General features: G+C 45.0%; 1 protein-coding gene across 1 annotated transcript in view; it reads left to right on the top strand.

The window, feature by feature from the left end:
• The window catches only part of LOC135378473 (neuropilin and tolloid-like protein 1), a 758,425-nt gene that overhangs the window by 421,780 nt on the left and 313,876 nt on the right, over positions 1–22,769 (top strand). The window contains exon 2 of the mRNA XM_064611530.1: positions 19,614–19,661. Coding sequence (XP_064467600.1) covers positions 19,614–19,661 — 48 coding nt within the window. The remainder of the gene's footprint in view (positions 1–19,613; positions 19,662–22,769) is intronic.

Raw genomic sequence — 22,769 nt, 5'->3', positions numbered from 1 at the left:
GACACTTGCTCCTGTCGTCAAATGGAGCAAGTGTCGTCTGTGTGTTCTTGTCCGTGTTTCGTGCTCCAGTTTTAATTCAGTCATGTACGAACAGGCCCACTCTGCCATTTTGATGGTTGTCGCTGCCAAGGACTTCAACGCCAGCTTGCCACCAGAAGCGCCGCGCTATAGATGAAGAGACTACAGCTCGTGGTCTGCGTCTTCTCCCTGTCTCGCAGCGGGGCAGACGTCATTTTGTGGTCTTCGTAGTAGAAATAAATTACCTGGCGCGGATTGCTCGCTGTCGACGAGTGCACGCGGAGCAGAGCAGCAGTGTGCAGGAGATGATTCAGCTTGTTAACGTCGGTATTCACAGAGTTCTTTGCAGGGAGCTGCGCGGTCCTTGGAGCACTTCATTTTCACCGGCGCTGGATGACCTTTGACATTCTCTTGCGGGTGGACAATGGCAAGCTCCATTGTCCGCATCCTCGTGTTGTTACCCACGTCTCCCACTTGCGGCTTTCCAGTGTCGTGGACTGTTGCATGGCGAAACTGACACGTAGAGCAATTTCTGACACAGCCTTAGTTGCTGGGCCAGAGTTGGTATTCAGAATGTGTTTCGAGTCTGTTTGAGATGCTACAGGAAGCCGGCCCATGTTGCCGGCCTTCCATTCTGGTGCCAGTACACACTCCATAAGACACACGAGGGGGGATATATTTATTCGCATAAAGAAAAAAAAAACGGAGGTAGGGAGGGGTAACACGCAGAATACTCCTGTTTCAATTTCGGGATTTAGCCACAAATAACAGGATCTCACGGGCAATTATTCTATTAAATTTTTGCGTGGAATACGTCTTCCAACGCACACTTTAGTGCCAGACAGTTCTTTATATTTATTTTTTATTCATTACAGACACCGTACTTTATGTTGAAGTTCCCGAATGAAGGTTGTTCATAAATGAGCACTCTGTTTTTGTTACTATTTTTGGCGATTATCAAACATGCCTGTATCGTTGAAGAAATACGTTCCGACAGTAAGATTACACATGGCGTCTTTTTTTTTTTTGTATTCTTGTTTGTGTGTGTGTGTGTGGTGTCCTTAGTGTAGTATTTAGTCTGTCGGGGTTAGTGCATCCTGTTGCGCTACAAAGTTGTCGCACGTCCTCAGGAAATCAGGAAACGGAGCGATATAATTGTGTGTGCTGAATGGCCTTGATGTCAAGTTCTGTTTCTAGAGTGGCACGAGCAACGGCAGTGTTTCAGCGGATGATTTACGTGACCCAAAAATCGGGCTTCAAAAACAACATAACAAGCAATCATTTTGTCCAGCGGTGAAGTACACCCTTTAACGAAACAGAAATTAAAAAACAACCGGGTTAAAGTTCTTAGTTGATCCACTGCAGCTTGGACTGTGACAGTTTCGGTACACCTGCACCATACTTGACCTCCCCTCCCATGACGCAGATAATGAATGTGGAGAGGCAGCGACCTAGGTCAAGACGTCAATGCTTTCATCCACGCGGGAGGCGGTAGTGCTGTGGGAATCTCGAAATAGTCCTGCCACCCAAAATAGTGCGCTCAAAAAGAAAGAGCGTAGGGATTCCTTCAACGCATGAACTCTTAGATAGGCGGCAAAGGAAAGGGCAACAAAGGAAATCTCTTGTCTCGGGATGCACAGCTGCCTCGCAAGCGGTTCCTAATCAAAGAGACAGGGGTGCTAGGAACCGGAGAGTAAACGGTCGAGTAAAATCCTGAAGTAACTGCGTACGGCTGCGTTGATACAAAAACGATATGGTGATTATCATTCAAGTGATTGGTATGCTAAGGAAATGGGACACATTGTGTCGACGACTGCCCACGTCCGCGATACGCACTCTCTAAAAGCTGAACCGCATCGCATAGCACGTACGCTAAGAAGCAACCGTTATTCAGAATGATACCCTTCGCTCTCTTGATTTGTTGAAAACGGCAGGCATGCACTTTTTAGTGGCCATATGGTTATCCGTTAGTTGACACAAACACGTGTACGTCGCGCCCTCTCCTCCGATCAGAATATATCGTAGTAACTGTAGCATTTGGCGAAGTGGCTGGCCCAAAGCGCGTTATGCGGAAAAGGTCCGTTGTTAAAACTGTATGAACGTGCAAGAGGGTTGTTGACGGTGTCTTCGTAACTTTTTAAAACATGTGCGAATGAAGGTCAGTTTGGCGTAGTTTAATGAGATATCAACTGAAATGGTTACGCGGTGGTATTGGCATTTTAATTTAAAGCTCCTGATGTGATTGCTTAAAATTTTCATCCACACCTTTGTCGCTTCGTCTGACTGGATCATTAAATATTCAATGAATGGCACGCAACGCTGTTAGCAATGATGTAGCAATGAATGCTATGAATGCTGTTGCAACGTATGGAGCAGAGGTGTGCTTCACAAAATTGTTGTGGTGTACCTCACACATTGGTGACATATGTCAAACGGTATGATAAACGCAATAATCTGATACCTAAAAAGTTTCTTTAGAGCGGAAAATTATTAAGGTGTGGTGAAGCACTCAACGGAAACGATGGATGATGGTGACTGATCGTGGTAGTAGTAAAAATATATATATATATATATATGAAGGTGTAGAGCATATATAGCCTGGGACAGGGTACTACAACCAGGGTTGAAAAAAATCCGGATATTTTTGGATATTTTTGGAGAATATCGACAAGCCTAGAAATGTGACAGTGTAAAAACTGTGTGTGACTGTGACACAGCGTAAAAACAAATATGTTTTGCTGTTCTTCTTGATTTCGGGTGACCTCTCGTAGCGTCAGTTTATGGAACTGCCTGTTCCAGTAACATTGAATGAGTTTCCATTGTTTTTTGCGAACCGTTGAGTCCCATGCACGCGTGGGTGAACGGTGTAGACGCTATACGCCAGGATTAGCTGTCGTAACGTCAGTTACAATGCCTCCAGGAAGGAGAAGAAAGCCTCTCCCTGAATGGGCAGAGGTAGAAGAAAATGGGAAAAAGTTAAGGTTAAATCTGAAAAGTCAAAAAGTCAAGTTAAAAAGTTACAAAATTAGAAAAGTTAGTGTTAATGTTGCGAGTATCTGGGCTTTTGTAAACAGCCAACACTAGAATAAAATAAAGCGGGAGTTTTCCGTGTGACGTTGAATTAAGATTGTCTTTCACATGGCATCTGGAAAATGTGTCTCAAAAATCCGGATTAAATTGTGTGGATAAAATATCAAAAAAGTCCAGCGGATAAAATCCATGTGGATTAAATCCAACAACAAATCCAAAACAACCGTGACTAAAACGCAATTAAAGCACCTTGCAAATGTCTTAAACCAGGCATCGGTTTTTACGGCCTTCACTAAGAAATAATCACAGATAAGTTGACGTTGCAGTGTTTGTCGATGGACGACAGGCCAGTCCCCCAACACGTTCACTCCAACGAAGGGTCTGTTGCGTTTATTTTCCCAGGGCTTGTCTTCCTACTCGCGGGAAACCGATCACACTCAATGGAATCATCTGTCACTCCAACACGTTGACCATGTGGACGAAAGTGCGACACTAATTTTTGCGCCGAAACACGCGTTTCCGAATGGGACACTCAGTCTCAACAGGGGAAGTAAAGCTTCTACCGATCGTAGCAATGGTGGCGATGAAAACCTGAAAGCTATACTGAGAAGTTCGTAGTGAGTGTATAATCAATTAAGTTCACGGGATCGCTGGATTTCCCGCCTTTCGATACCGCGTGTATGAATTCCTTGCTAGCTGACAGACGAGGGGGAATTTTCCCGCGCAGTAACACACAGGGCTGTGGGAAGATTTCTGGAGCCTGGTAATTCATGCCTCTGTTGTTTCTTGTTTCATCGTCGGTACACTCATATAGGCGGTCCAGAGTTGTACAGTAACTTAAGTATCACAATTAAGTAACGTACCTCAAAATACCATTGCGAGCAACTTGGTATCTCGCAAAATACTTTCAAAGGTCAGTGTTTTGTAATCTAACTTAAATACTTTTTGTTTTTTTCAATACCTTCTCCTCATTTTCCAACTAACTTTGAAGGTACATCTCTGCGCGTAGCACGGAGGTCGAGCGAAATATTTTCTTTTCTCTGACCAATGCGCTTCGTGCTGTACATATACTTTAGCGCTTGAGTTATTTGGGACATCCACGTCCGTCTTGGGAAGGGGAAGTACGCCGCGGCTCGGGTTTGAGTGCATGCTCAAGGCGATGTATTCTCTGAACGGCGTATGCGTGCAAACAATTGAGACCCCTATCAAGCAGGACAGAAGACATGTGCCCAAAGCGGTACCGAGAGAGGGAACGTAAAATATTAATAGCTCTATATGACGCTAAAGCTAGGAAAAGGAAAACAATAACAACAACAAATGATGGAAAAGTGACGATGGCATGGGATGCTTGCCTGTGATAGGCACAGGACCCTATCACACTTCAAAGAGGTTAATATATGAGAGGATGAATTAAAGGACAGCGTGAAGAGATGACATGTCTGAATTCTGTTTAGAGCTCTTGGAGGAGGCCGATAGCTTGATAAGGAAAAAAGTGACAGTAAATTATGTTAATTCTGTAGAGCGCCTGTTCAGTATAAGCGACAACTGTGGCAGGCTATTGAATAGTAACACCGAAAAGCAATTGTTTCTGCGAGCTCATAAAACTTTTGGTGATGTCATTTTCAACTTCACGCTCATCGTATTTCTTTGATAGCGAGTTCCAACTATGACGTCAAAGTAACTTGAAAGTAAGGAGTTACTTTAATAATATTTAATACTTCATCTTAAATACTTTTGAAGATTGGGTATTTATTACTCAACTCAGTTTCGTTTCCCGCGGTACTCAGTAAATTAAGTTAAATACTTTTTTGTGAGCATCTTGTACAAGCTATGCATGGGCCCATTAGAAGTTTCGAAACAAGACCACGATAACACCTAGCGCCTCGCGCTAGCAAGCTATGTTTTCGTGCTGCCCAAAGCACAGTGTTCACGTCGTACATATTATCATCTTCCAATAAAGCTCGAGGAAGCGAAAGAGTCACGCTCACAGATTCTCATTCTATATTTTCCCGTATTAATCTGATTCGAGAAACATCTAATTTCACCATTCAGAGGATATTTCTACGGAGTTACTGCATCGTTCCTGCTACAATACCGAACGCCACCACAGAAATTACGGGTTCTTTCATCCCAAATCGACTTCCGCTCTATGTCCAAGGCATATCGACGGCGCACGCTGTTCTTCTCGTGTGAGTTGTAACTCGTCCACTTAGCGTTTTTACGAAACATGCCTCACGTACCATCAAAGAATTCGCCAATCAAAACAATAAATCGCATTCACGCGCCTACAATTCATGGCGGAGTTCCGGGATAATTAACACAAACCCGTCTCAGCGGACGGAGAGATAACCAGAGGGTGAGAGAGAGGTGGTGGAAGGAAGCAAGAGGGAGGCGTCCAATCATGGCAGCGATATGCGCTATTCGAGCGCGAGATGGAAAGGCGAAAAATGAGCAAAAACGCAACTAACGATTCTGTTAGAGCGCGCGCGAGAAAATGAGTATCCATCAACAGATGTTGTGGCTGCGGAAAACGTCCACCAAAAAAAGAGGTGCAAATGTGTTTGCAGACGAATAACAGTGGCGTTTGGCTCGCCTTGTCTGGTTTTGAGGGTGGTTGGGATAAGTCTAATCAGCGCGGCAGTTCATTACGTCTGAAACGCCACGGTGCGTGTGTTCTAGACTCGCTGCTCGAATATATGTGTCGGTTGCTGTCGCATGTCTTGTTGCATGTCCGTGCGTTTGAATATGCAAACCATGCACTTTTCGAGGTAATATAGCCTTTGTGTATTTTTCATGCACCGAATAAAGGGAATATTGACCCACTTCTATTTGTAAACAAAAGGTCGCATCTGCGCATGCGCATAGAGCAGACATCGCATGGTGTCTATGGCGTATTTGGCCTTTCCCCAACACCACAGAAACGTCCTGCGAACGTCCCCAGGATGTCAAACCCGGACGACGATGACATCCTCAGGAAGTTATCAACTGGTCCTCCCAGTGTTACCTCCGTGTTAAAGTGGGACTCCCGGTCATATCACACATCCTCAGGGTATCAACCTGGAACACACGCAGGACCTTGTGAGGACGACTTCACCTGCACCCACCTGTACCTCATTTTTCTCCGTATCATTTATACGAAACCAGACACAGTCCTGAAAACTTCTCTTTTTCCACACATCTTGATTAACTTCCGCAATACAATCTCGCTGTTTGTTTCTAGTACAATTCATAACGGACAACGAGCGCAGCGGTTTAAAGAGAAAGCAGAGAGAAATATAAAAGACGCAAAAAAAAAATCTTGTCATGGGCACGAAGTCCGAGAAACCCACTCCGTGTGTATTGGCATCGAGGCGGAAGACCAGTCACAAGGACTGGCTCCCATATAACTATCTCAACAAGCTAGGACTAAAACTAGAACTAGTGCAATGCCAACTCCTGCTTGTGAAATCACGTCACGTTAAGGATTGCTGTTCGTGCTTGTCGTCGCCATGCAACAGACCAAGACTGCGGAGAGTTGCATACGGGATAACGGCACTGTTTATTGCTTATAACGCGATCCTCCGTACATTCGAGAGTCCTGCTCGCCCGTGACACAAAACGAAGGGTGAGCTATCCGCGTTACTTTCGATTACGCAAAGAAAGAATACTCAAAGTGAGAAATTGATTGAAGTATTAGGTCCACATCAATGCAAAGTCTATGTTTCTTAGTCCTTTTCGTTTGAGACGTTCAGGTAGGAGCTTTGAAAGTCAAAAGCAGTGCGACAGAATCGCGCGTTTCTCTCCATTCCACGAATAATGTTTAACATAGATAGTCATCCTTTTTAAATGCTGATAATTTTACCCTGGACCACCCTTTATTTCAGAAAAATGTCAATCAGGTCCAGGATTGGCCCATAAAGAAAACAAATGTGTTTAGAAAGTCTGAACAGGTAAACTAAACAAAGTAGTATTTCTCGTCCCGCTAGCTACCCACAGGTACGGGCACAGGACGTACCTGAATGACTCTTCACGGACAGTCCGAAAGTGTTATCCTTAGGACGTCCTAAGGACCGCGTGTGTTCTTTGGGTTCTGTACCGCGTTGGACATCCAGTAGCTACAACACTTTGCGGCATGCCTTCAAAACGACCGAAAATACCCAGTGAATCGACGACCGTGCGATTTTTGCCCACCAAAGAGGAGAGTGGCGCCGCCGCATCGCTATTTGAAATTTGACATTCATTTATTTCGCCAAATCAATGAATATACATACATCAAAGTCATACTCAACAGGATCAACGTGGTTCCAACCAAAGGTAGCTCGAAAGAGGGGTCCCGACGTTTCGGAGTCATACGTACCAAAACAACTTAAGATGATACACTTATAAAGTCGTCAACAAAAGTAAGCGGAACGGAGATTAATGATGCATAAAACGAAGACGGTTACAAACGAAATGCATTACGAAATAACACATGCTTTGATTTCTAAATAGCGGATAAGATCGAATGCATGCTACGTCACGTGTTAGTTGGTTCCACTCGCAAGCTGCACGGAACAAATATGACAGCCTGCCATAGTTTGTATTAGCCGTAGGCAGTGTCGAGACTCAGACGACAAGAGAGTCTGGAGGGGACGTAGCCTTCTTAATGACCGGCTTGGTTGATAGGTGAAGATGAACTGAACGGAATGTTTTGATTCTCGCACTGGGGGTAGCGCTGACGTAAACCGCACGCTGGTGGACTGCGGCTGATGATGCAACTGCTACAGTAGATTCAACAGACCACCTGCTCCTGCCCTAGTACGCCGGTTTGAACTAAGGCGAAGAAAATTTATTTTTGGCAAAGTGAGGTCAAGTTGTAATATACGGTATGGCAAGTTTAGTATACAGGGGCTATGGGCGTGGCAACAGGTTGCGCCACTTGGGTACTGGTCTCTGCAGTCATCACTTCTTGCGTTTAGGGGGTTCTAATGGACCGAATTCTGCAGGCAGGCCAAGCTGTCTTCAGCTTTGTCGCAGTTGGTCTTCCAGGCCGTTGAACAAGGGATGCCCCGCACCTCCACCAGAAATGTCACCAAGCGAAATGGGCCGGCGAGTCGGCGAATAAACAGCAAACGGTTTATTAAACTACTTGGTAGTAAAAGCACAAGAGTGATAGCTCTCTGAATATAACTGAGTCCAAAGGAATGCATGCCCCAGCCTGGAGCGCACATTTAAGCGTCGCGCCGAAAAGTCTAGAAACAGCACGTGCGTTTGCCAGAGAGCAGGCGATGTGTCTGGAATCTTCTTGCTTCTTCTTCAGCACGCGCCGGGATGAGATGTACCGTTTCGTGCCAGCCCTGGACGTTTCTCGAAGATGATTCGTGGCAATATGAGATTATGTCATGAACTGTAAGAATACGAATTTCATGATATGGCACATGAAAGAGAAACGGTAACCAAATGGGATTCTGATAGCTCGGTTTTGAATTACCCGAAGAGCACGAAGACGAGATTTGTGAGTTAAACCCCACACAGAAGCACAGTACGTTAGATGAGAGTGTACGAAAGCTATATAAGTTAAGCAGAATAGACGACTTGAAGTAACGTCCGGTTCTTACGAGTATATGACGTCATGCAGTGAAGTGAATCTATATTAGTGCTCATTTTTTGTTGTTTTTCATTTACACATGCACCACTGTAAAAACTGATCATCACCACATAATATGACGGCCATTGATTCTGATATGGTTGCCTTTCCGAGTTTGGTGAAAATCGAGAAATGTAGGCCTTCTTGCGTCAATTAACATATACCCAAGCATAACATAGAATACATGACGGAACAAATACAAGGCGTTTTTTTTATCAATTACAGATTTTTATTTAAAAAGCTGTGAGAGCAACATAGATGTTGTTTCTGTAGTTGAGTTTTAAGGCCGGCGGACATCCTCTTGAAGATAGTATGTAACTACATTCTGAATAATTAGCTGAAATTCATTAGTTAACTCTTTAATTGGAGAATTTCCGAGGAAAGCGAGATATAAAAATGGGAGAAAATCTTCGTTGAAATCCATTGCATGTTTTAAAAAATCGTGAAACGCGAACGTGTATTGAAATACACATCGCAGAATTTTGATATGCAAATAAGGCGAAAGCACGGCGACCGGGAACCTTCTCCGATGGGGGCTTATCTGAACCGGAAAGTGGTAGGTGCTAATCTGCCGGCTCCGTCGCGTACGTAGTCCATCCACCAAGTACGTGGTCCTCTGCCGTGCGATCCACGTGCGCGTTTCGGGATTTCTTAAACATGGAACGGCTTTCGGCCAGGATTGTCTGCCATTCGCCTATCTCACTTATGCTCGCAATCCCCTAATTAATTTCAGACAATTGGTTGCTTTGTAGCTACAGACTTCCTTCGAGAGGATGTCCGCCTGGCCGTATAACTCAACTACAAAGATGGCGTCTACACTGCTCTCATAGCTCTTTTATTGAAATATGTGTAACAATAAAAAAACGCCCTGTATAATAAATACGTAACACACACATACACACACATTACACACACATATATATATACACAATACATATACGGTGTGTCAAGAGAAACTGACCAAATCCGACCAAACCGTGGGCGCACCACGCATTCAGGAACCGCCTGTCATCAGAGCAGGAGAGGGTGACAGCGAGAGGAGAATAGGAACACCCTGCCGCACGAAAACAAAACTCTGCAGGACGCTAGAAGATTTTGCATATTCTCAACTTTTACAGGAAAACATAAGGTCACTGCGGTATTGATTTTTAGGGATTAGGGACCCCAAATGTGTGCTCCACAGCTTTGCAATCCAGCGATCAACCTATTTTTACTAATTAAGCACATTGGTTATGGAGGTTAATTGAAACTTGTAGTAATTACTGACACAATATTTTCTTTAAGTAGGCTATAACAGGAATTCGTAAATGCAACAAGAGTTTCAAAGGAAAATGATTCACGAATTTAAGAACAGTTTGGTCTGTTTCTCGTGACGCAGCCTGTACAACATAACATACACGGCATACAGCATACATGGCGTATAGCATGTCATTGTATAACATACACGGCGCAAAAATACACCTTACCGAAAACATATATTCCCACTTGATATAAAAAGGGCTACAGTTCCTATTTTCCTGCAGTTCCAGTATTTCCATTGCTGCTCCTTACCGTGACAAACCTCATGGAGAATGGAGTTGATTGCCTCGTCTTACCTTTCATGCTTGTCACTTAGAGAAAGAGTGGAACACGCAAAGAAAATAGAAAAACGTTATAAATCGTAGTAACAAAAATATGGAAAGAGCATTCCAAGCATGAATCACGTTTAGGGCACTCCTTACGACGCCATCAAACCGAGGGGAGAGGAAAAAAAAAAGAGAGAGAGAAATAAGTTTGCTTCTTCTCACTCCGCTGTGGGGGAACCGAACTATTTTTAGACGCCACCCTGGGACGTTTATTCAGCTGTTTGAGAAGGGCCGAGAAGTACTTGCTTCATCCCTCGAAACTATCCGGAAACGCTGGCAGCTTCTGAGGTACCGGAAGGGAGGCACGATAATTGCCGAAACGATTTTTCTTTTTTTTTTGGGGGGGGGGGGGGAGCGAGATGTGCAGAGCAAATAGACACACCGCTCTGGGCGTTTCGAAGTCATGTTTCATTGGCCAGTAGCCTGCGGGTGCATTGCTGTCCGTAAGTAAGGTAGACGCTTTGTAACACGCTCGAATCTTTTGCTGGGTGCTATGGTTCGTCATTACAGAGAGTCACGAAAGAGTTTTTTTTTTCTGCATTTTCGCTAGTAGTATTAATGTCGCCTCACTTACTGTCCTTCTTGTAAGTGCTTGTCGATTGCCTGCAAGCTTTAGCGGACAGCTTTCGGGGGCACTCTAAACTTCGTCGTTATTGTTCGTTGCCTCACAAAGCCGTTTTCCTTTGGAAAGCCGTTTTCCTTCCATAAAATGGTCGGCTTAAAATTAAATGTCCTCGTGAATGGTTCATTACCTCCTTGATCGTTATTGTCATCTTCTCGTGCCTCGGGTTCCTCCAACGTCATTATGCATGCTTCTGTGGACGGAAGTAGTCAGATTAGTTTTCATGGAAAACACACATTTCACACATGAAAAAAAGAAAAACACACCAAGATATAATGCTGAAACATCTGAACTGTCTGCAGAATGGTCTGAACTATGTTACTCGTTCTCGTATCGCCATTGGACGATGGACTCTCACCACTCCTGAAGACCATTCAGTGGTGTGGTGCATATGATGAGGTGCCATCGGCATGCAATTTTGAAACATCAGCAGGATAAATTCTTGATAAATTTGGTGTGCTGGGTTTGAACTCTCATATGCGTCGCCCACACCCCCATGTACTAGCCTCACTGTTTTCACAATTTGCATATGTTTCAAAGGGAATCGTCAAAAAATAGGAATGTTAAGCATCCTTTTCTTGTTGCACAATGGGGCCAACACAAGCTGGACACTACACAACATTGGTATGGTGTGTGACAAGCTAGATTTACGCTGCTGACACATGATATGTCATTGTAATCTCAAAGGGATTATCCGTACCAAAACCGTAACAAAGATGAGGTGTAGAACTGAATGAAAGAAACAGCTGTTGAATGATTTGTTACGATGCTCTGGGCTACCGTGTAAAATTTCGATACCATCTGCGTGCTTCAATAAACAGACCATTGATACATGAAAATACATGTGAATTCTACAGCCAGTGGTTTTGGAGGCATGAAGTCACTGGCAGATGTTTTGTACTGAATTTTACTTTGCATGCATCGAAGCCATCGATTAAGGGCAGAAGTTCTTGATTATGCCTCACCAAATCTCAAAACAGTCATCCACCTCTTTTACCCTCCATTACCTTCTTTGACCTAAAGGCTGTAAAGTGATATATAACCACCACGTTTTAAGGTACCATCATGTAGGCCTCGGCTTTATGGTGACACAGACAAGCCATCACCTCTCAGTCCCTCAAACTTTTCATTCTGTTCTATTTTGAACACTTCTAGAAACTGAGTGGTGGGGGCCTTCTAGTTTCCCGAGGAAAACAGTGAGAGCCTGGCCTGGATTGGTGGACAGGTATCACGTGATGTCAAAGTATTACATGACACGTTTGAGACAGGTTACTAATTCCTATCAGACCAATTTTGAAGAGTAACAGGAACTATTGAGATGTTCCGTTTAAACTGCTGTAACCTGGAAAGAATACCTGTGTGATGTGTGCGATCTGTTGGCCTTCCTCTCGCTCTGTGTCGTCTGCTCCTCTGCCATTACCCAGAGTCCCGGCGTGAGTAGAGTGACCAGAAGGTGAAATCTGTGCAGTTTGGTTGGTATCGCTGCTGTGTGCAAAACGTCGCATCCAGGCGATTTCTACAGATGTCCGGTTTACGTTCTGGTGTTCCGAGAAGCACCAATAGTGCATCTTCGATGAAGAAGTGAACATTGCAGCTGATGGCAACCTCCCAGATGGCTAGTTTAGTTGCTTGCATTTTTTATAGATGGCGCGCGAGTCACCTCACGGTTGCCGGGTCTTGGTGTCTGCAAATTTGGCTTGGCGCAGCAAGTTTCGAAAGTAGATTGCTAAAAAAATTATGAATCTGCAGCAGAGGTATTACACGCGGAAGCTTCCAAGATACAAGGTTTCAGAAAAACACAGTTTCTGTAGGTTTACCATTCACCTTACAGTTCCTTCGACTTTGATCCTAGGCTGAACCTGACAGTATATTTTTTGTCTTAGCTTTCGGTCGTGTGTTTCCTCTTCATGTGTCATAAACTTGTCGAAAAAAGGGGAGAGTGCAGGCTACCTCGTGATACACGATTTCCTTTGAGATTAGCCTCGAAGGTGTACTAAGTAATCTGAGTGCACTAAAAGCTGTTGTTGAACTACGAGTAGGCTACTCATGATTTATATGCACTCAACGTGTGAAACTAAACAGGGTCTCTGGATGGCAAAAGCTGGATACAGTAGATGTCATTCGAGGTTGCTCAAAGGACACTAAAGTGTGGTGGGCCAGGTGCAATTGCAAATATTTGGCACGCCGCATTTAGACTGTATCCTTGCCCGCTAAAAGACCAGCACAATTCAATACAAACAGATAAAAAGAACTCACAGTATGCAACAATGTCTTAGAAACAATGAACCTTTTTAGAGCTCCTGATGCACATGCGCTGTGGCACCAGACAAGGTTTTCTCCATCTTCTGTACATGGTGCTGGATGGGGCTGACAGGAGCAGACGGGAGTGGTGACCATTGCGCAACACAATGCTAACTCGTTCTTTCTCTATACTACCCATATGTTTTCCTTTCTTGGCGCGAGCCAGGGTGTGATTCGCTGGAGTGCCGCTAGGATACGACGAGAATGTGGGAAACGGCCATGAGGGAAAATACACAACCAGAAAGAAAGTTGTGGAAGGACACGTGTTTCGGACGCGGCGCGACTAATTTGCAACAATGTATTTCAGGCACAGGTTTCATAAATAGCTTGGAATCCTAGCACATATATGGTGAGTCTTAGATCGCTCATATTTTTCTGAGCTGCGGGATCTATTCTGCATTTGAACAATCCGTTTTCGTACCTGAGCTTACATAAAGCAGATATATCTAGTGTGTTGGACTTGGAGCAGCGAGGATATGGAAATTGCAGTCTACACTGGCTTCGAAGGAAGCGCTATGAATAAGCCGTGCTGTCAACGCCCATGGTACCAGATTCTGTGGCTTACTGGCTAAGATCGGCTTCTACGAGGAGAGTTCGGAGGAGCCCTGGGTTCCAATGCCGTCACCGGCTCTCCTGTCACTGTGTCTTTCCTTTTTCTGAGACGGTGGTAGGAGAAGTGCCCTGATCCAGTAAACATATGCTGCCACATAAGTATAGGCAGTGCACTCGGCAGTGCAACGCCACAAATGAACCAGTCATGACAGCAGTGCGCAGTTACGAAATGTAATTGTACGAAAAAACATCATCTGCAGCTACGTGCAAAACACTATGAGATCTGCCGTCTTCAAGTGACGAAGGCGAAACCTCCGCCGTAACGTATCTCGTCCTCATAAAGGGCATTACAGTGAAGACATGCCGTTAGTTCAACAGTAATGCAAAAACAACCATATACATCTGTTGTGCCTTTCCTGATTTAAAGGCAAACGGAACCGCAATGCACGCTTTCCTTCCTTGTTCTCTCTTTCGCAAGAGACGTTACCACGACCTACGATGATGCAAACCATGTTATAAATGACAACCCCCAACAGGAGTCTGTCCGCACGATCCGCTGGGAGCGGTGCGCATCGACCCGCCAAGTCTACATCGTGATTGGACAATGGAAATTTTAATTTTGAACATGCAGAAGTATGAGCATCACAGGAGAAGACAGCGAGAGCTCCTATGAAAACGCATACGATGATGATGATAATAAAGTTTCGAAAAAAAAGCGTCTCCCGTGGGACATCCACCGCTTGTACAAAAATACGAAGCCAAGCTGAAGTACAACGTATTGCAGAAATTAAAGGAGCATGGAAAGGCTCGGAAACGAATATGTCGGGAGCACAAGAAATTCGGATTAAGCCCTCGGACACATTCGCGGAAAAACTACGAGCGCATCGCGTACTCCTGGAGCGCAAGATAGCTTTTAGTCTCGCGGGTTAGAAAACCTGCCCCCCTCGGCTGCCAGCCTAGGACGTCATGTGCCTTGCCAGTACGCGCTGGCGCTTTCTTTTTATACTGTCAGCTGTATAGTGGAGACTTTCGCGAGATCGCGTCGGCGTCGTCGGCATTCGCATGTCCGCGCAAAACGCATGTCGCATATGCGCTCAGCACTGGGAGTAAGAAGGAGAATCCCGCCAGTTTACAACCGCTGTCGACGGTATGTGAGATAAAAACCAAAGTACGTCAGTTTTACAGCATGAGCTGTGCCGTGCAGCTCCCCACAGGGCTCGTGGTGCCTGTGTGCTGCTTCTCGATTCGCGCCGCGCCGAACGCAGCAGTGATTTTATTGTGTATGTACTCGCGCCTTACCGCACGCACAAGCTTCTCGTCGTCGGGGACTTGAACGTGGACATTTCACTTGCCAAGAACTCCACTTTCCTAAATGATATGTCGGAACAACTGGACCTTACGCTGTGCACCGACATCCGGCAACCCACAACTAGAAATGACTCATGCATAGATTTGGTGTTCCAGAACAGCCCCCTCGTTCAGGACACCAGTTACCTCGCCAACCATTTCGGCGACCACAAATCAATGCTCATCACGCTTAAATCGATTTGCCTACACACTTTAATGCGACCTCATTTCACCACACGCATAGCTGACGCTGAATATCGCGTTACACGAAACGTAACCGTCCCGTAATTTTTCGTTTTTTTTCTTTCTTTTTGCAGCGCCGCCCTTCCCGCGTCTCGACTGGTCGCTCTCGCTATAGTAGATGATTCTCGGTGACCAATGAGAAACGCTCTGCCACCTGACGTCACGAGACGCGAGGACTCACTGGGCGAGGTCGTGACCGCAGCGCGCTCTCTCGCAAGGGAATTTTCTAAGTAAATCGCATCTCTCAAATGATATATTTTGCGTGACGTTTCCTGAAGGCAGTAGGCTCATATGACACCGTAAAGAGATATGTGTTCCAAGTGCCTTCCATGCTCCTTTAAGGAAGCAATATCCGGGTCGATGACTAGCGCCACCATTAGCTGCCAAATTCGGAGCAGGGAAGTGGTGCAAATTATATGGTCGCTATTATATCAGGCCGTGAGCACGACATGGTGATGCGGCATTCTGTTAGTCCACGCAAAAGATTTCCGCACCGCCGTATCCGTCTGTTACCGCAATTTACGCTTTCCTTGGCATCTCTTTGATGCCAAGGAAAGTGTAAATTGCGGTTTCCTTGGCGCATAAATCACTAACGAAGCTACGGGAGAATTCCGTTCCTTTTGTATTGCACTCAAGGGAACGCCGTTGTTCATTCCGCGACGATAAATCTGTGCACTTTAGTGCTCCTTTGAACTCCCCATAACGCTAGCACTTGATAGTCGTTCTTGCAGCTTTCCCTGCTCCTCTTTTCCATGGCTCATCTATTTTGTATGTGTGCAACTTTGTGGTCGTCCGAGCTTTCAAGTTTCAAATTATCCCAGACATATATACAGATATTAGGGTTCGAGACAGTAACTCTCGCTATAATTTAGGTTTTTATTCGCTCCCTCTCTGGAGCACGAGAGGGGTGAAAGGAGGGGAGATAAAGCTGGTAATTATTGAGCAATTGCTATCGGGCACTTTTGAAATAACGATCGCCGCCTGACTAATTAGCAGATAATTTATATTTTATTCTTTCACCCTCTGCGACAGCCACATTGTGACACGTTCCATCTCCATCGGCGGGTGGATGTGTCACAGCGACTGACTCAAAGATAATTGGCACGCAGTCATCGGAAAGCCTGCAGCAGATTTTTGTTGCAATTGCCTCTGCACATATTATAATTAGTCTGGATTGCATACCGACTGCGTCAATACAGAGACTTATATTCAAGCTGAGACAACACAGAAAAACAATGTTGACTTCGCGATTCTAGTCAAGGACGTACTAAACGCAAGGTTAAATTTAATTGCCTGTAAATAAGCTGTAGTTTCTACTAATCAGAGATTGTTATCGCATTTGGCCTGTTTATTAAACCCACTGTGCCGCGTAGCTTTGTTTTTCCTACAATAGGCGAATCAACAAGCACCCACGATCATCAACCGCAGAATGTTACCAACCTGTTTGGTAAATACTTTAAAACCCCCCAGTACGTGGGAACAGAGAAACCATATGGGGAACTATATGGTTGGCGAATATGTTGAACCAACCAGCCCACATGATCCCATTATTTAATGTCATTACAGCTATGTCTTGTGATTGCTGAAAAACATGACATGTACGCCATGACTTTTCCATCTTTTACACATACGCAAGGTATTATAAAATTCGGGCGTGGCCCTCGTTCTGAGTAAATCAGGAAATAGAAGGATATCACAATGGATGCTTGCCTTTGAACGTATTGGCGGTGAAGCTATGTTTTTAGAGTATGTTTGACTCATAGACCGAGATCGCCGACACCCTCCTTCAGAAGCTTAGCAATTCACACATAGTTCCTTGTGTTCCATGAAAAATGTACAGAGTGTCTTTTATCACGACAACTTCTGATACAAATACCATTAGAGCAACGTGAATTTCGTTTTCGCAGGTGGGTTGTACGGCCTGACGGACACCCCGTAGGACAGCGTATACAACTGCTGGACGACTAATTAGCTAAAATTCATTAATTAACTTATTAGTTGGATGTTTCCCGGGAAACGTGAGATAACAGAATTGGAGCCAGTCGAATTCGTCGCCCTTATTATACACCCTGAGAAGCGAGCGTACTTCGAGATATAAATTGCCAAATTTCGCTATGCACATGTGCCGAAACCAGAAGTATGCACTACTCCAGCCAGCGTGAGATTGGAGTAGGCGCTAAACTGTTGTTGGCCAGATAGACCGCTCTCCGACCCAGATAAGGTGAAGGTCGCGTCGTTTCTGTGCTCAAAATTGCTCGTGCTCGTCTGATTTGGTTCTAAGGATGTTGTGAATGACAGCTCCATATAAAATCCGGCAGTACTTTTGCTGAAATATCAAACGTAATATTGTACGCGTAGTATCAAACGTCAAATTTTGAGTTTGAGTTTTGTTTAGTTGCAAAAAAAAAAGCTACGCTTAGCAACGGAAGCCCTGTAGCAGAGCTAAAGAAGCGGCGTCCCAGCAGCAGACGAAGACGCTTGGCACACGTTCCGCTTGAATTCGGCTGGCGAATACACTCCAGGCGATTGGGGCCTTAGAACTCATACTGGGAAGCAAAAGTCGGCGTATTTACCGAGTACTTTTCACGTAGGATATCACTTAGTATATTGCGGTTCGAACGCGAAGCAGATGAGCTCGGAGTCGACCGTCCGCGCTGCGCTTCAATTCGTGTGCCTGGCTGACGTCATCATGATGTTACTATCGCTGGGGTTTCCTTAGCTGAAGAGGGAGTGCGAACCCTTAAAACTCGTTTATTTAATATGTAAGCTCTTTACGGAAGAGAAACTTGGCCAAGTAGACTATGAAGAGGTGCTGAACATCACCGTATCGATCTCATAGACACGTTTCCGGATGCGATAGTAACTTTAAAGAAACAATCAATAAGTTCTTCCCATTTCATTCCAAATACTTGGAACTCGCACCTTCATATCTGTAGTCATCTACAGTTTGAAGAACTGGGCTATTTGATTTGTACTTCACTCAGAACTGAACACTTTTCAGAACATTAACTCCGAAGTATACTGTTCCTTTAATGCATATCACCCAGTTCGATGGACAGTTGTCCACTTCTCGAACCGCACTCTCCGGATCCGTTAACGAGCTGGACTCTCGCACCCTCTCTCACACAAAATGGCTTGGTTCGTGGCCATATCCAGCCCACCAACGCCCTGCCCTCAAAGCTCTCTTGGATACCATACCTTTCTGGATACCATATACGACTTCCATCCTTATTGTGAAATGGACTCAATATTTCATTCCCCGTATCACCACCAGGAATGGGGTAGAGGATTGCCCCTGGCGATGAATCTTGCCATTCATCATCTCACAATAAAGTTGTTGTTGACAATTGTCCATCGAACTCGGTGATATCTTCCTGTTAGTGGTTGGTGATATCGGTGATCTCGGTTGTGATCAGTGATATCGGTGATCTCGGTTGTGATCAGTGACATCGGTGAGGGTTCGGCCTGTTAACACGCCAAACTATCTCGTACATGACGAGCGTTATCGTTTATTCGTTTATTTTTTGTCAAGTTAACGCATACGAAATGTCACGGGACGACCACATGAAAATCCGTGGAATAATACCTACTTTGCAGTATGAAGCTAGGTGCCTCAGGACGAGAGCCGCCGATATTTCGAACAGAGACAGTTCTTCTTCTGTGCCTTCTTCTTGCCCAGAAGAACAACAGACTGTGCTCGAAATAGCGGCGGCTCTCGTCCTGAGGCACTTCCCTTCATACTTCCGTACCGGGTCGCTGGATAAGGTGAGTCAAGGAGATGCTGCACATGTGGCAGGTTAGGGCTGCTCATAATTGCGATCACCTGCGCCATGAACGTCCTACGCACGGTGTGCGAAGCAATGTTTATCTACTCTATATTCCTACTGTCGTCGGCGGGATCAAACTGCCGATTTTGATCTCAGCAAGGCAGTATGCTTCCAACTGGGCTAGCTACATTTTTCATCATATTAGTTTGTACGAGTGCCGAGGCTTTTCTGAAAGACCGGAACCTTTGTGGTATGCAGGGATAAACGTTGCTATTGGGCTTCGCGCGAGAGCTTGTGGCGAATCGTGGGGGAAGCAAGCTGGAAATGATGGCTTGCTATGGAACATGGACAAGTTGAAGTTCTGTGCCCCGGGGGTAGGATTCGTGTCGGAGGATAAATATGTAATGTGAGGGGATGCTTACTGCGCGTTCATTGTTGTGCAACATGCATGTAATGTATTTCGCTGGATATTGACATAGCCTCTCGTTTGTTTGTTTTTTCAGCTCTGGCAATCGCTCTTCTTCTGAACATCGCAGACACCGTGGTTTCAGGTAAGAACATACGTGTTTTTTTTTTTTACGTATTGATCTAGCTTCCAACGGGACATTCAATGTAAGCAGAAATGATAACCTGACGGAAGGTACGAAAGAAGAACTAGGTTTATAATCGATAGTTAGACACATTTTGCCTATATGTGCAGCCCAAAGAAACTTTTTACTGTTCGTGATGTCTGTGATGTTTCTTGGCGTGAATCGTTGCCGGGTCATGAATACTAGAGTAGTACTCCACTATACTCCTACATACTCGTGGTCGTACCTGGTACGTGGTCGTATACTCGTACTTGTATTCGTGAACTTACAGAGTTACATGCCGCACTTTTGGGCATATGTTCCTGAAATGTCACAAAAAAGACGGCAGCATTATCCTGAAGGAGTCGGAGCGTTACCTCCAGTTTTCTTATGTCCTTACCATATAGCTTTACATGTTATAAATAGTCGTCTGTTCTGCGCCACACGGTACTGCACACAACTTGACACTTGCGCTGTACATGAGTAGCGTTTGTTACCGAAACGTTGTAGTGTAATACACTCTTACTGCTGTGGATTCCATAACGCTGGCTGATTACTATCATACTTGTCTGCCGTTTCCGAGTTACCTGGCCGTCGAACCTCTTAGTCAAACTCGCGCTCCTGAGAACAGAACCTTCCCGCATAACATGCTCTACACCAGGCATTGCGCCGTATGATAGAGTTGTCCCTTCTGATTCAAGGAAAGAGCCCGGTGTACGCGTTTTTGTGCACACACCATTTCATAAAAATATCGGAGATGAATGTCACCTGCGAGGACGACTTAATGCTACCGTAAAGAAACAGACGGACAGGTTATATTGCTTGGCGTAGTTTAACAGCTTGTTGCTCGTAAACCGAGCACAAGAAGTTATACATGGGAACGCTAAACATTTTTATTTTTTATTTCTCAGTAAAACGGCTCGTGGCGACGTCTGGTGGGAAATAATCCCCAATTTCTCAAGCAACAGTGATCTATATTTCCGACTGGCTTGCTGGTCATGATGACTACGCATAGACCACACGTAGCCGACTTCTTTCGTTTTAGCCAGAGCGATATGCGCATGCAATGTAGTTTTGCCTCCGTACTTGACCAGCAATGAGCCGTTGGTGGCGACGTGGACACAGTGTTGCCCGTAATTTTCAATTTTAATTTTCTAAAAAGCTATCGTAAAAGCTATCGTAAACGTACTGAGGTATCGTTTCGTACTGAGGTATCGTAAAGGTACTGAGGTAAACGTATCGTTTCTAAAAGCTATCGTACACTCTTAGAAAAAAGGGAGTCAAAAGGGAGTCAAATGGTGCTCGGACACCCTCGCGAACGGAGAGAGCGTTGTAACGACACCCTTCCTTGATCGTATTTAATGAGAGGTGTTGCGTGCACTCCCTTCATGGAGGGGTTTTAGCCTCACTCCCCAATGTTTATGACGAGGTTCTTCCAGACTATGCAACAGTGAAGCCTCGCACTTTTATTCATTTGTTAAAATTATCGAGACACACCTGCAACTAATGCAAGAAGAGATGAACAAGCCTGTGTCTGAAATGGCCAAAGTAGTTGTATCCCTGCAGAGGACATCTACTTTTCGCAAGTCCTGGCTGTACAAAAAAAAAGGCGTTGGTGGCGGATATCCTTGGAAAGTAACGATGAAAGATGGAAGTCACTGAAAAGGTTAGCCAGCTGTAGGACTCGAACCCACATCTTCTGGATTACCGGTCCAGGCCTCTACCAATTGAGCTAAGCTAACACACCTCCCCAGCGACTTCCAAGGGCGCGTGATCTGAAGGGAACAATCAACCACTCTCTCTCTCACTCATTCCCCTTTCACTCTTACATTTTTCTCACTCGTACACAGTCATACGACGGGATCGACGCAGCCGGCGACTGGTGAACATGAGAGAACTGATGTTCTGAGGCAGGAACAACATGGAAAGGACAAATACATACAAAGCCTCAAATGTATTTATGTATGTATTTGTCCTTTCCATGTTGTTCCTGCCTCAGAACGTGATGGTCCCTGGGGGGATGAGTGAGAAAGAGTGGTTGATGTGTCCCTTCAGATGACGCGCCCTTGGAAGTCGCTGGGGAGGTGTGTCATTTTAGCTCAATTGGTAGACCCCTGGACCGCTAATCCAGAAGATGTGGGTTCAAGTCCTACAGCTGGCTAACCTTTTCAGTGACTTCCATCTTCCATCGTTAATTTCTTAGGCAATTTGAGCCTTTGTATGTATTTGTCCTTTCTATGTTGTTCCTGCCTCAGAACATCAGTTCTCTCATGTCCTTGGAAAGTGCCCAACATTACGTACTGAAGGAACAGCTACTGCAACTTTCCAAGCACGCTGGTGCCTACATCTTGTCTTCTTGTGCTCATAAAGATACCGCCTCTACAATGCGGTCTTTCTTATTATAATTGTAATTAACAACTGGATCGGTCGTTTCATTCGAGGGAAAACGTCCGTGGAAATACTCTCTAATGACAAGGGAATCGGCAGGTCAAGTAAGAAACGCAATGTCCGATAGAAAGGGATATGTGTTCTGTAACGCTAGGTGCTTTGAAGCTACTGCAGATGCACTGCGAGTCGCTGAGGCGTATGTCCGTCACTGTTACGAAAGTGTTTCGCTCCTTTGTACCCTGGGAGCGACTTGTAAAATTTTGGGTAGTATAATACTGCAATCCCAATGACGGTTTCTAGGGGATGTTCCGCTTGGGTAGTTCTGTGGGACTACCTAGATTCTTGAGCAATACAAAGACGGAGGGCCACTGCATCTGTTCGTGTTTTGGGGCGAGGGCAGTGTTTTTTTGTGTTTTGTAATGTGGTGCAACGGAGAGCAGTAGCCAAAAAAAAAAAAAGACCAATCAAGTAACATCACTTAATGACAGAGTGGAAAACAGTGTGCTTAGTGTTCTCTGCTTGGATATAGGACAATCAAGGGAACACCTGGAGGAAGGGTGTCAGGGGAACACCTTCAGAAAGGGGAGGCGAGAGGACTCCCTTAGGAAGGGGAGCCAAGGGAACACCCTTACAAGGGGAGTAGCGTAAACACCCCAAAGGGAGTCATATGTGTGACGAGCGTGAACACCCCCAACGGAGTTT

The sequence above is a fragment of the Ornithodoros turicata genome, chromosome 1 (genome assembly GCF_037126465.1).
Source record: "Ornithodoros turicata isolate Travis chromosome 1, ASM3712646v1, whole genome shotgun sequence".
In the NCBI taxonomy this organism is placed as follows: Eukaryota; Metazoa; Arthropoda; class Arachnida; order Ixodida; family Argasidae; genus Ornithodoros; species Ornithodoros turicata.
The sequence above is the reverse complement of the archived record's forward strand: the minus strand, read 5'-3'. Positions and strand labels throughout refer to the sequence as shown.